At 38.6% G+C, this 13963-nt stretch overlaps 1 protein-coding gene across 2 annotated transcripts in view; it reads right to left on the reverse strand.

The window, feature by feature from the left end:
* Positions 1–13963, reverse strand: part of LOC133631483 (pituitary adenylate cyclase-activating polypeptide type I receptor-like) — a 61468-nt gene that overhangs the window by 17237 nt on the left and 30268 nt on the right. The window contains exons 5-12 of one of the 2 annotated variants that reach the window (XM_062023714.1): positions 13839–13939; positions 13661–13758; positions 11235–11367; positions 7534–7687; positions 6213–6273; positions 6001–6070; positions 5841–5932; positions 3796–3879 (exon numbers count right to left, since the gene is read on the reverse strand). In XM_062023714.1, coding sequence (XP_061879698.1) covers positions 3796–3879; positions 5841–5932; positions 6001–6070; positions 6213–6273; positions 7534–7687; positions 11235–11367; positions 13661–13758; positions 13839–13939 — 793 coding nt within the window. The remainder of the gene's footprint in view (positions 1–3795; positions 3880–5840; positions 5933–6000; positions 6071–6212; positions 6274–7533; positions 7688–11234; positions 11368–13660; positions 13759–13838; positions 13940–13963) is intronic. The other variant, XM_062023715.1, reaches the window with a different exon arrangement.

Below are 13963 nucleotides of genomic sequence, written 5' to 3' on the forward strand. Positions count from 1 at the left end.
GTATTAGGAACAGCCAGACACCTGCACGACACACACCACACTCGTTGGACACAATATTAGGAACAGCCAGACGCCTGCACGACACACACCACACTCGTTGGACACAATATTAGGAACAGCCAGACGTCTGCACAACACACACCACACTCGTTGGACACAATATTAGGAACAGCCAGACGCCTGCACAACACACACCACACTTGTTGGACACAATATTAGGAACAGCCAGACGCCTGCACAACACACACCACACTTGTTGGACACAATATTAGGAACAGCCAGACGCCTGCACAACACACACCACACTTGTTGGACACAATATTAGGAACAGCCAGACGCCTGCACAACACACACCACACTCGTTGGACACAATATTAGGAACAGCCAGACGCCTGCACAACACACACCACACTTGTTGGACACAATATTAGGAACAGCCAGACGCCTGCACAACACACACCACACTTGTTGGACACAATATTAGGAACAGCCAGACGCCTGCACAACACACACCACACTTGTTGGACACAATATTAGGAACAGCCAGACGCCTGCACAACACACACCACACTTGTTGGACACAATATTAGGAACAGCTGGGATGCAAAAGCTGATATATTTTCACTCGACTTTCCCTTTAAGAACTTATCTTTGTAATTGCAAAGTTTGGTTATTGCTGGCTGAATACTGTACTGCTGTTTCTGAACAGAGCAGACATGAACACACCGGAGACAAACAATAGCAGGACAAACATTATCACAACAAACAATAACATGAAACACAATACCAGGACAAACATTATCATAACAAACAATAACACGACAAACAATAACATGACAAACAATAACATGACAAACAATAACATGAAACACAATACCAGGACAAACATTATCATAACAAACAATAACATGACAAACAATACCATGACAAACAATAACATGAAACACAATACCAGGACAAACATTATCATAACAAACAATAACATGACAAACAATACCATGACAAACAATAACATGAAACACAATACCAGGACAAAGAATACCATGACAAACAATACAATGACAAACAATAGAGAACTTAGGAAACTGTGGCATGACATAAACATAGGAAACATGACATGACATAAACATAGGAAACATGACATAAACATAGGAAACATAGGAAACTGTGGCATGACATAAACATAGGAAACATGACATGACATAAACATAGGAAACATGATATAAACATAGGAAACATGACATAAACATAGGAAACTGTGGCATGACACAAACATAGGAAACTGTGGCATGACATAAACATAGGAAACATGACAAACATAGGAAACATGACATAAACATAGGAAACATGACATAAACATAGGACACATGACATAAACATAAGAAACATAGGAAACTGTGGCATGACATAAACATAGGACACATGACATAAAAATAGTAAACATAGGAAACTGTGGCATGACATAAACATAGGAAACATGACATAAACATAGGAAACATGACATAAACATAGGACACATGACATAAACATAGGAAACATAGGAAACTGTGGCATGACATAAACATAGGAAACTGTGGCATGGCATAAACATAGGAAACATGACATAAACATAGAAAACATAGGAAATTGTGGCATGACATAAACATAGGAAACATGACATAAACATAGGAAACATGACATAAACATAGGACACATGACATAAACATAGGAAACTGTGGCATGACATAAACATAGGAAACATGACAAACATAGGAAACATGACATAAACATAGGAAACATGACATAAACATAGGACACATGACATAAACATAGGAAACATAGGAAACTGTGGCATGACATAAACATAGGAAACTGTGGCATGACATACACATAGGAAACATAGGAAATTGTGGCATGACATAAACATAGGAAACATGACATAAACATAGGAAACATGACATAAACATAGGACACATGACATAAACATAGGAAACATAGGAAACTGTGGCATGACATAAACATAGGAAACTGTGGCATGACATAAACATAGGAAACTGTGGCATGACATACACATAGGAAACATAGGAAACTGTGGCATGACATAAACATAGGAAACATGACAAATATAGGAAACATGACATAAACATAGGAAACATAGGAAACTGTGGCATGGCATAAACATAGGAAACTGTGGCATGACATACACACAGGAACATAGGAAATTGTGGCATGACATAAACATAGGAAACATGACATAAACATAGGACACATGACATAAACATAGGAAACATAGGAAACTGTGGCATGACATAAACATAGGAAACATGACATAAACATAGGAAACATAGGAAACTGTGGCATGACATAAACATAGGAAACATGACAAACATAAGAAACATGACATAAACATAGGAAACATAGGAAACTGTGGCATGACATAAACATAAGAAACATGACATAAACATAGGAAACATGACATAAACATAGGACACATGACATAAACATAGGAAACTGTGGCATGACATAAACATGACTTACGTAGTCCAGGCATGAGACAAATAACGACGCCAGGCCGACTGACTGGCAAAGGCAAACTTAAATAATGCCTCTGATTAGTGCTCGGGCAGCAGGTGAGCGGGCGAGCACTAATCAGAGACAGGTGAACACAATGATTAGCGACAGGTGTGATCCAAACAAATGAGGCAGGTGAACTAATGAGTTGCCATGGTGACAAAACAAACAGACGGGAACTAAAGAAGTCCAAAACTAACAGATAGTGATGGGTTGATGAAGCGTTTCGACACATTGCAAAACTGTATCGACACTGTGTCACTAAATACTGACATCTGCTGGACATTAAAAATCCCTACAGGCAACCTATGGACCGACTCAACTGACACTGATTTTATGACCTAGAATATAAACCAAGTCATTGTATTTCATTTAGGATTCTTCATTTAAATATATTTTTATCTTTTTTAGATACAGTCAATAAATAATGTGAGCATGTATCATAACTTGGACATCTAAGAGAACGTGTTGTGAATGAGGATGTTTGTGGACTGGGATTTAAACATTTTTTTTTTTACATATTTTTATTTAAAAAAAACAGTTTTTCCAACGTATTCAATTTTAGACAATTTCTCTTCTTAGTTATTATTTCTCCGGCTGTAGAAAAGACACAGAGGAGGCGTCAGTGCGACACAGTTCGCGTATCGGTCACGTGACCGAAACAACTCATGATCGGTCACGTGACCTTGTAGAAGCGGTACGCGCACCGACACAGGGTTTTGCTCTATGAGCTCCACGCATGCGCCGATGCATCCATGGATGTTAGCGGACCCATCACTACTAACAGAACATAACTAAACAAACATGATCCGGACCACGGATCATGACAACACCCTGAAATTGAGGGGGATGAAATGCTTGTTTACTTAAAAAAGGTTTGACCCTTGAACCAACAATTTCCATTTGCAGTTCTAACCTTTTGTTGGATTTCTTACTAAATTCTCTTGCTTACTTTTTTTTTTTACCCCCCAAGTTAGGATTGGGTGTGGAAAAACTGCTGAGTCATAGGTTTTAGTTGAAATTGGTCACAAGGGGAAAGATCTTAGCGGGTAATGCATGATGTCATCACCAAGTGTGTGTGTGTGTGTGGGCATGTGTGTGTTAACAAATTTGAAGAGCTCTGTGGGTCATACATGCACACACACACACACACACACACACACACACACACACACACACACACACACACACACACACACACACACACACACACACACACACACACACACACACACACGCACTTACAGCGTGATGGTGGATAACTCTGACATCCTGCACGAATGTTGAACAGCCTGTGAGGGCTCACTGAAGCATTTCTGAGCACAGCTGCTACACGCCACAAACAAAGACAACACAACAACACAACAAAGACTTTAGGGACACGGACATGTTGTCGCTTGCACACACACACACACACAAACACACACACACACACACACACACAAACATATGCACGTACAGATCATGTTCCTAAAAAGTTCTACTAAAAAGGTCATATCCTTTACTGTATGCAAGGTGCATGTTTCTGTCATTAGTTTCCATATGAACATCATTTAGAGCAGACCTGGGCAAATGAAGGGCCGGGGGCCACATGCGGCCCGTTAAGCTTTTCAATCTGGCCCGCCGGACATTCTCATATCATTTTTTTTTAGATGTTTAAGATGTAAAGTGTAGCTGCCATTATGATGTGCACTCATCTTTTATAATGACCTTCAACTATACCAGGGGTCACCAACGCGGTGCCCGCGGGCACCAGGTAGCCCGTAAGGACCAGATGAGTAGCCCGCTGGCCTGTTCTAAAAATAGCTCTAATAGCAGCACTTACCAGTGAGCTGCCTCTATTTTTTAAATTGTATTTATTTACTAGCAAGCTGGTCTCACTTTGCCCGACATTTTTAATTTTAAGAGAGACAAAACTCAAATAGAATTTGAAAATCCAAGAAAATATTTTAAAGACTTTGGTCTTCACTAACTGACACAGAAACAGATAACAGATTTGGTGTCCAGTTCAAAGTGTGACATGATTTATTTAAACATTTGAGAGTTGACTTTTGTATTTTACGTGAGTTATTATTTGTACAAACATGGTGCAAAGTAATTCATGAATTGTTCAAAAATGTTAGTGGCTAGCTAGTTAAAATGGGATATTGTGATTTCGCAAGACTGTCTTAGAAGTCATCATTTGAAAATGTTCCATTTGAAAAATGTGCACTTAGATATAAAATATAAAAATAAAGTGTTGCATATTGATATTTATCTGTTTCTATTTATATTTATTGTGAGAAATCATTAAGATGATCAGTGTTTCCACAAAGATAAATATCATTAATTATTAATAATAACATAGAGTTAAAGGTAAATTGAGCAAATTGGCTATTTCTGGCAATTTATTTAAGTGTGTATCAAACTGGTAGCCCTTCGCATTAATCACTACCCAAGTAGTAGCTCTTGCTTTCAAAAAGGTTGGTGACCCCTGAACTATACTAAGTCTTTACATGCTTGAATTCTGCATGATATACTAGTTACTATGCTCATCTAATGAGTTACTATGCTCATCTAATGAGTTACTATGCTCATCTAATGAGTTACTATGCTCATCTAATGAGTTACTATGGTCATCTAATGAGTTACTATGGTCATCTAATGAGTTACTATGGTAATGTAAGTGACAGCAGCTCAGACGAGGCACCAAGCAGTGTGGGTGGGGAGTGTTTCCGCAGAGTGTGAAATGTGGGTGTCAGGGACAGACGTGGAAGGAGATTTTTACAACAAAGTTCAAAAGCTTAGTGATATATTACATATATCAGATTGTAGGTGGTTTTTTTTGTTTTGTTTTTTACCCTTGACTATCATATTTTGCTGTGTTTGTATATGTAGATGGAGAGGAAAGGGGGGTGGGGTGGGGGTGGGGGGGGGTAATGTTCAAATGTTGTCAATATAAAGGATAAAACTATCCTTCATGGTTAATATTGTAAATCCCACATTCTTTATTTTCATGTACATTCTGGGTGTCTCATTCAGTAAAAAAATTAGAAATGTCATTCTTTTTTAAAGGTGGTCTGTCATAACGTTTTGAACATTCAATCAGACATTATTGTGAGGTTTTGTATTAGTGGTCCTCAAAATAATACCGGGCCCCAGACACATTTTTTTCCCTCTAAATTTGGCCCCCACCGAGTCCAAATAATTGCCCAGGCCTGATTTAGAGCATGAACACCTTTCCTCTAGAATAAATCAACACTAAATAACAATGCCCTAAATCCAAAACCCCCTGAGGTGTGTTCACTTACAGGTAAATGCTGGATTCGTTGCCGCCAATGTCCGGAGACTGAAGCTTCTGCACCAGGATGATGATGATTCCAATAAAGAGCACAAAATTGATCTAAAAAAATGGAGAAAACATGACTTTAAAAAAGATGTTTCAAAAGAAAACAAACAAAGGTGTGCTACCATGATGGAGGCCACGACAGGTCCCTTGATCACCCACCAGAGGGCAGTGTTCTCATTTGTATCCCAGCATCTACAGGCGGGAGAAGCAACAACTGTTATTTCACTTCTTCTATTTGACATTATATAATTCATATTACTATTGGTATTTGATTATCAACAATGTATGATTATTGATATTTTTTTGTTTATGAAATAGTTAGGTAAGTGTTTACCCAGTGTCGTGAAAATGGAGCCTGAGGACGGCCCAGACAGTTACACAAATAGTGGGAGTTCCTGGAAGAAATGATAATCCAGCATTAAGCATCATCATCATTATAATATACATTATTATAACAATCTACCTAATGGAGGAATGTATCATTTACAGACATGATATTAATAGATGGGTTGTCGTAGTAAAAAAAAGTATCAACATCAATGTAATTAAAAGTATAAATTAAAGCAGGATTGATGAGTAAATGCTAGATCAGATCAATGACTTGTGACATTAGAAGCACACGCGAAAAACTGAATTGTAGACAATTGTATTTCTGAACTAGAGAATGTTACATTATTTATAATTTTGTAGACAACAAATATTATTATTCATATTATTCATTTTCTTGCTTCAAAGACTTGTCTATTTGCATTACAGATTATACATTGTCAGTTCCTCCATACATGAAAAAAAAGAGTAAATAATAACATTTTGAAACTAAAACATCCCCCTTATAAATAATGACAAAGGGATACAGATGGAAATGAGCTATTAGCTAAATCTGGTGCACCCTTGTGAATAATGTATGGACACTGACCATAAATGAATAATAATAAAAGCATCTAAACTAGAAAATTATTTTAAAAATTATATATCCTAAAAAAAAAAGGTGAGTCATCTTTTTTTTTCCAAAAAGAGACAAAATAAAAGTCAAATCACACCCTGTGGGAAAGTTTGTGTACTACAGTTTCAAAAACAAAACAAAAAAGCAAACTGACAGACCCAGCCAACGATGGTCTACCAGTGGAAGTATTACTAATTATTAAAATAAATAAAAACCTTAGCTGACCCCAGCCAACAATGGTGTACCAGTAGAAGTATTACTAATTATTAAAATAAATAAAAACATTAGCTGACCCCAGCCAACAATGGTGTACCAGTAGAAGTATTACTAATTATTAAAATAAATAAATAAATAAAAAGCTAACTGACCCCAGCCAACAATGGTGTACCAGTAGAAGTATTACTAATTATTAAAATAAATAAATAAATAAAAAGCTATCTGACCCCAGCCAACAATGGTGTACCAGTAGAAGTATTACTAATTATTAAAATAAATAAAAACCTTAACTGACCCCAGCCAACAATGGTGTACCAGTAGAAGTATTACTAATTATTAAAATAAATAAAAAGCTAACTGACCCCAGCCAACAATGGTGTACCAGTAGAAGTATTACTAATTATTAAAATAAATAAAAAGCTAACTGACCCCAGCCAACAATGGTGTACCAGTAGAAGTATTACTAATTATTAAAATAAATAAAAAGCTAACTGACCCCAGCCAACAATGGTGTACCAGTAGAAGTATCTCCTCTCAGGAAAGAAAGTCTCCACCAGCAGAGTAAAGAGGTAAAGGCCTTCAATGAAGAGCCAAAAGTAGTTGGACATGACGCAATAGTGGAAGAAAACCATCACAGCTTTACACGCCACCTGCAGGACGACACAAGAACTGCCTCAATTAAGCATCATCTCATAACAATTTAACAATACAGTAATCAATACCTTCAAATCAAACATGTTTCAGGTATTTCAGTGGCAGCTTCGTAAGTCAAAATCTTTACTTAGCTTTTTATTTTTATTTTTGTAAACGTAATAAAAATGGTCCAAGTGACAAGTTAACCTAGTCGGTTGCCATGGCGACACGGCACATGTTCCTGTAGAGCAAGGACGCATATTTGAGCATTTTAAATACAGTGTGAAAATATGCAATACACTATGAAATTATAATTAATACATTATATGAATGTAATAATATTTCAAAATTAATATTGCAATGTATTACATAATTGTTTTTATTGATGCGACTTTAAATTGTAATCCGTGTATTATTTTATGGTATTATTTTCTATTTTCCATGTATTGTACTGTTAAATTATTTCATAGCATAACACCTTTTTTGCAAAGTATTTGAAAAAAAATTCTGCACTTTTTTATTTACATATATTATACAGCTAAATTATTCTGTACATAAAAAAATTACATTATTTAAAAAAAATCAACAATGGGATGTATTACAATTGATTGTTTCAATTTCCATATGTTACTGTTAAATGATTTTGATAATGATTATAACAATTAAAACAATCAAAACTGTAATGTATTAAAAATGTATAATTGCAAACTATAATTTCCATATATTACACTGTTGAATATTTTTAATTATAATAATAGTAAAATATTGCAAGAGCTTACATTTTGTTATATATTTTTTTATTTAAATATATGATAAAGTATTACAATATATTTGTTATTATATGGGCATATTTTTTAAATAATTGTAACAATAATAATTGTTATTATTGCAATATCTAACATTCTTTTTTATAGTTACAACTTTTCCTTTACAAGTAATTTCATGAGTGTTTTATGAAGATAGATGCAAATGCGCCCGAGTGTGTGCGTGCGTGCGTGCGTGCGTGCGTGTGCGTGCGTGCGTGCGCGTGTGTGTGTTTGTCATGCTACTACATGGCCGTCATGATTCCAGTGTCAGGCGGTGCGGTTGCCATGGTGACATGGAGTAAAGCAGAGTCAGCATTGACATGTTAATGTTATTGCAGCAGCGTTTCATTAGCACATCATAATTAACTGGATTCATCACGGCTGCTTATTGTTTAACAGCAAAAGACACAATTAAAATCAGCTTGACGGTTTTTGTTCAATTGAAGAAAAAAAAACATGTATTTTGTGAGCAGACAGGAAAACATTGAAATTAACGTTACGGATAGCAAACAACTTCATGAAATATGAAATATTGTCTCAAGTCTCCAGATTTTTTCACAGGGCTGTAATTGACATTTGTGGCGCCCCCTAGGCGTTGTGTTCAAAATGCTTAGTAAGACATGCTAGCATACATGTACTACATATATCCATCTTCTTCCACTAATCTGGGGTCGGGCGTGGGGCCATCAGCCGGACCAGAGAAGCCTGGACTTCCCTCTCCTCTGCCACGTCTTCTAGCTCCTCAGGGGGGTCTAGAGGCATTCCCAGGCCAGATGATGACGCGTCCTGGGTCTTCCTCATAGCCTCCTGCCAGTCAGGTGTCTGGGCAACCTGAGCCAACTTATTTGGCTCCTCTCCATGTGGAAGAGCAGTGACTTTACTCTGAGCTTCTCCCGAATGATAGACCCTATCTCTAAGGGAGAGCCCCGCCACCCGACCGAGGAAACTCATTCTGGCCGCTTGTACCCGTGATCTTGTCCTTTCGGTCACAAGCGAAAGTTCATGACCTCAAGTAAGAGTAGGAATGGAGATCGACCGGCAAATTGAGAGCGTTATATTCCGACTCAGGTCTCCACCTGTAAATATCCCGATTCATTCTTCCCGCACTCAAGACCAGACCCCAAACAAGACTGCAAGGTACTCCAACCCGAAGATTGTACTCCACCCTTCCTCCTTTTGGGTTCCTCATGTTTCCCTCCTGTTTTCATGTGTTTTTTGCCTTTTGGTTAAGGCTCTTTCGGGAATGCGCAACAAGGGGTGACACTTTTGTAACTTCGACTGTGCTTTTTTGTGAGGTTTTGGATCTGCCTCAGGGGAGCCTTTTGGCCCTGGCCATGTTTGCAGCGGAGCCCAGGTGCTGGCGCTCTGCCACACCACAGTACGTGTGGAGAAACCACGGAAGATGCAGAGAATTTATTCATTTCTTCATAACCTGTACTGTAGAGCTGGCGTTGAGCGTCGGGATGGACAAGGTTTACGAAGCCCTGGCTGAATGAGCCTGTATTGGATACTTCAGTCTCCCTGGACCGATTCTCACCCATCCGTGCGGACTGGACATTGGCCGAGCGTGGGCAACCCAGGATGTAGTCGGCTCTCTTGGTTGCTTTGTTGGGCGTGTTCCTGTCTCTGGTAGTGCTGCTCTACCCCAGCAGACGATGGCACGCAGGACTGCAGAGACCACTACAGTGTAAACGGGTGTTGAAATGTTTTTTGTTTTGTTGTTTCTTTATTGTTTGCCAATGCATGGTACAGTCGTAAATGTGCAATAAATGTGGGGACGGCGTGGCGCTGTTGGGAGAGTGGCCGTGCCAGCAACCTGAGGGTTCCTGGTTCAATCCCCACCTTCTACCATCCTAGTCACGTCCGTTGTGTCCTTGAGCAAGACACTTCACCCTTGCTCCTGATGGGTCGTGGTTAGCGCCTTCATGGCAGCCCCCGCCATTAGTGTGTGAATGTGTGTGTGAATGGGAGAATGTGGAAATAGTGTCAAAGCGCTTTGAGTACCTTGAACGTAGACAAGCGCTATACAAGTATAACTCATTTACCATTTACCATTTAATAAGTGTTATTCATTGCTAATTTTTTTGTTTTTTTTGTCATGTTTTACTTTTGTAGCTGTATGTAGAAATAGAGCCGCTGAAGTGGAATCTGGTTGTATCAGTTTAAGTTCTTTTAATGTAATTTATGTCCTTTTTTTGATGTTTCTCTCTTTTTAAACATTTTTTTTTACGTTATGTTTGTGGACTTTGTGTATCTGCACTGCACTCAAATAATTTCCTCATTGTAGGACAGATAAAGCCTATTCTATCCTATCCTAAATTTGTTAGTTATTCAGTTAAGCACCATAAAAGTTTTGTAGTGCTGTGTGAGAAATTGTAAGTCTTTTGGGGTTCAAAATCAATGCCACCCTGGAGTGTATTCGTCGGAAAATGAATAGCAGGTGGAGTGCATGTTTTGATACATTTCCATTTTTTCCTGTTAAGCGCTTCAGGAATAGAAACGTTATCTTCAAATACAAATGCCTTTAAAATTACATCGACTTATTAAATGAAAAAATATAGATGTATAGCAATACAAACAAATAGTTTTAAAAACAAACTATATCATAATACAAAAATAGGGTTATAAAAAACAAACAATAGATAGACTTATTAAAATAATGCACTTTTATAAAAAAAAAAAAGTTTTAAGAATAAAAAAGTCTAAAAACAAATTGAGTTCTAAAAACATAGCACAGTGGTTATTTGTGGTGACTGACCGTGTGTACAAAGCAGTGGTCGCTGTCCTCTTGTGCGTACAAAACTCCGTCCTTGATGAAGACAGAGATGGCTCTCAGCATGAAGGACACAAAGAGGTTCATGTGGATAAAGTTTCTGGTGCAGTGGAGCTTCCTGGTGCAGAAAACAGTCCATTAACTTCTTCATAACATGTACTGCTTATTAAGATGACATACACTATATTGACAAAAGTATTTGGCCACCCATCAAAAAGATTCAAGTCCATCAAATCCAGCACTTAGGCATGGAGACTGTTTCTACAAACATTTGTGAAAGAATGGGCCGCTCTCAGTGATTTCCAGCGTGGAACTGTCACAGGATGCCACCTGTGCAGCAAATCCAGTCGTGAAATTTCATCGCTCCTAAATATTCCAAAGTCAACTTTATTATAAGAAAAGTGAAGAGTTTGGGCAGGGCCGGCCCGTGGCATAGGCCGTATAGGCAAATGCTAAGGGCGCCGTCCATCAGGGGGCGCCACGCCAGTGCCACAAATGTTGGAGGAAAAAAAAAAAAAAAAGTTGGTACTATTATTTCTAAATACATAAAATAATCCCACGTTAATTAAAATGCAAAGTAAAGCCTATTTAATAGAAATATTATTTGTTACAACATTACGCCCCCCCTCCCCCGGCACGGTGCGCCCCCTCCCTTCCCGTATCATGACTCTTTTTGGACGTCACCACATAAGATGTGAAAACGGCCAAAACTGTCAGGTGCCCAGGGGAAAAAAAAGGGGAGAAACGAGAAAAAGACAGAGGTAGCAGGTAGGTAACGTTAGCCTACATGAAATTATTTGTCTGTTACAGAATGTGATAGTAACCTGGCTTTTTAGCATTAAGCTAATGTTACATGATTCGGCAATTGCTAATCAATAAATAGCTAGTTCTGTTTTAACGTCGGGTTAATATTGTGGAGGGGGCTAAATTGTTATGGAAAATAATAATGTAATGCTAGGTAATTACAGTACTCCCTGGTGTACAGTCATTTGTAAGTCATTCTAGTTAATGCAATATTAAAAAGCACAAATAGAGAACTCTGTAGGATCCCCTTTTTTTGTAATATAGTTGTTAAAGTCATACCGGTTTGATATCTTGTTTTGTGCAGTGCCTTATTTATATTGTATTTTTAATTTATTTTATGCAACTTGTTGACACGTTTTATTTTGTGTTTATGTATGTAAAAAATATTGTATTTCATATATTAATTTTTTATTTTTTGTATTCATTTATTTATCCATATTTTTTTTTTATCTTGTTAACTATTCTGATTGTTAATTTGCTTTCTTTAAGTAAAAAAACAGGTCAAAGACAAAGCTATTCGGTTTCTTGTGAGTATATACACTTCACTGCCGATGTGGGGGGGCGCCACCTAAAATCTTGCCTAGGGCGCCAGATTGGTTAGGGCCGGGCCTGAGTTAGGGAACAACAGCAACTCAGCCGCCAAGTGGTAGGCCAGGTAAACTGACAGAGAGGGGTGAGCGGACGCTGAAGCGCATAGTGCAAAGACTTTCTGCACAGTCACTTGCTACAGAGCTCCAAACTTCATGTGACCTTCCAATTAGCCCACGTACAGTACGCAGAGAGCGTCATGTAATGGGTTTCCATGGCCGAGCAGCTGCATCTAAGCCCTACATCACCAAGTCCAATGCAAAGCGTGGGATGCAGTGGTGTAAAGCAGTGGTCCCCAATCTGTTTGTAGCTGCGGACCGGTCAACGCTTGAAAATGGGGGCGGGGGGTGGTTTTTTTTGTGGTTTTTTTTTAAATTATTTAAGAAATACAATCATGTGTGCTTACGGACTGTATACCTGCAGACTGTATTGATCTATATTGATATATAATGTATGTATTGTGTTTTTTTATGTTGAATTAATTAAAAAAAAAAAAAAAAAAAAAATTATTTATTTATTTCTTGTGCGGCCCGGTACCAATCGGTCCATGGACCGGTACCGGGCCATGGCCGGTGGTTGGGGACCACTGGTGTAAATCACATCGCCACTGGACTCTAGAGCAGTGGAGATGCCTTCTCTGGACTGATGAGTCCCGCTTTTCCATCTGGCAATGTGATGGACCAGTCTGGGTTTGGAGGTTGCCAGGAGAACGCTACATTTCGGACCTCATTGTACCGAGTGTGAAATTTGGTGGGGAAGGAATTATGGTGTGGGGTTGTTTTTTTCTGGAGTTGGGCTTGGCCCCTTAGTTCCAGTGAGAGGAACTTTGAATGCTCCAGGATACCAAAACATTTTGAACAATTCCATGGGATGGCACTTCAACTTCATATGTGAGTAAAGGCAGGTGGCCAAATACTTTTGGCAATATAATGTATCTTAATCAACATACTGCTGTTGTTTTCAGGAGTTTGACCTACTCCTTTTCAGACATGTACTATGGTGCGAGCAGGTGAACTCACCTGAACCTGCAGAGAATAACCATGGCGGTGGTGAGAGACACCAGAGAGGTGCTGTAGCCCACAGTGTACAGCGCCTTGACTGATGCGTAGTACATGTCCTGTCCAGTAGACACACATTGTGCACCATCAGCACTTTTGTTTGTCTGCACCTGGACGTTTCACAACATGTTGGACTTACCGGTTTAGTGGCGTTGCCGTAAAAGTCACAGACGTCCAGGTAGTGAGGGAAAGGTTCTGACCACCCGTCCTCAGTACAGTTACGACTTACCGTCCCCATCTCTGGAAGGAGGACATGATGAGAAT

The sequence above is a fragment of the Entelurus aequoreus genome, linkage group LG16 (genome assembly GCF_033978785.1).
Source record: "Entelurus aequoreus isolate RoL-2023_Sb linkage group LG16, RoL_Eaeq_v1.1, whole genome shotgun sequence".
NCBI classification, from domain to species: Eukaryota; Metazoa; Chordata; class Actinopteri; order Syngnathiformes; family Syngnathidae; genus Entelurus; species Entelurus aequoreus.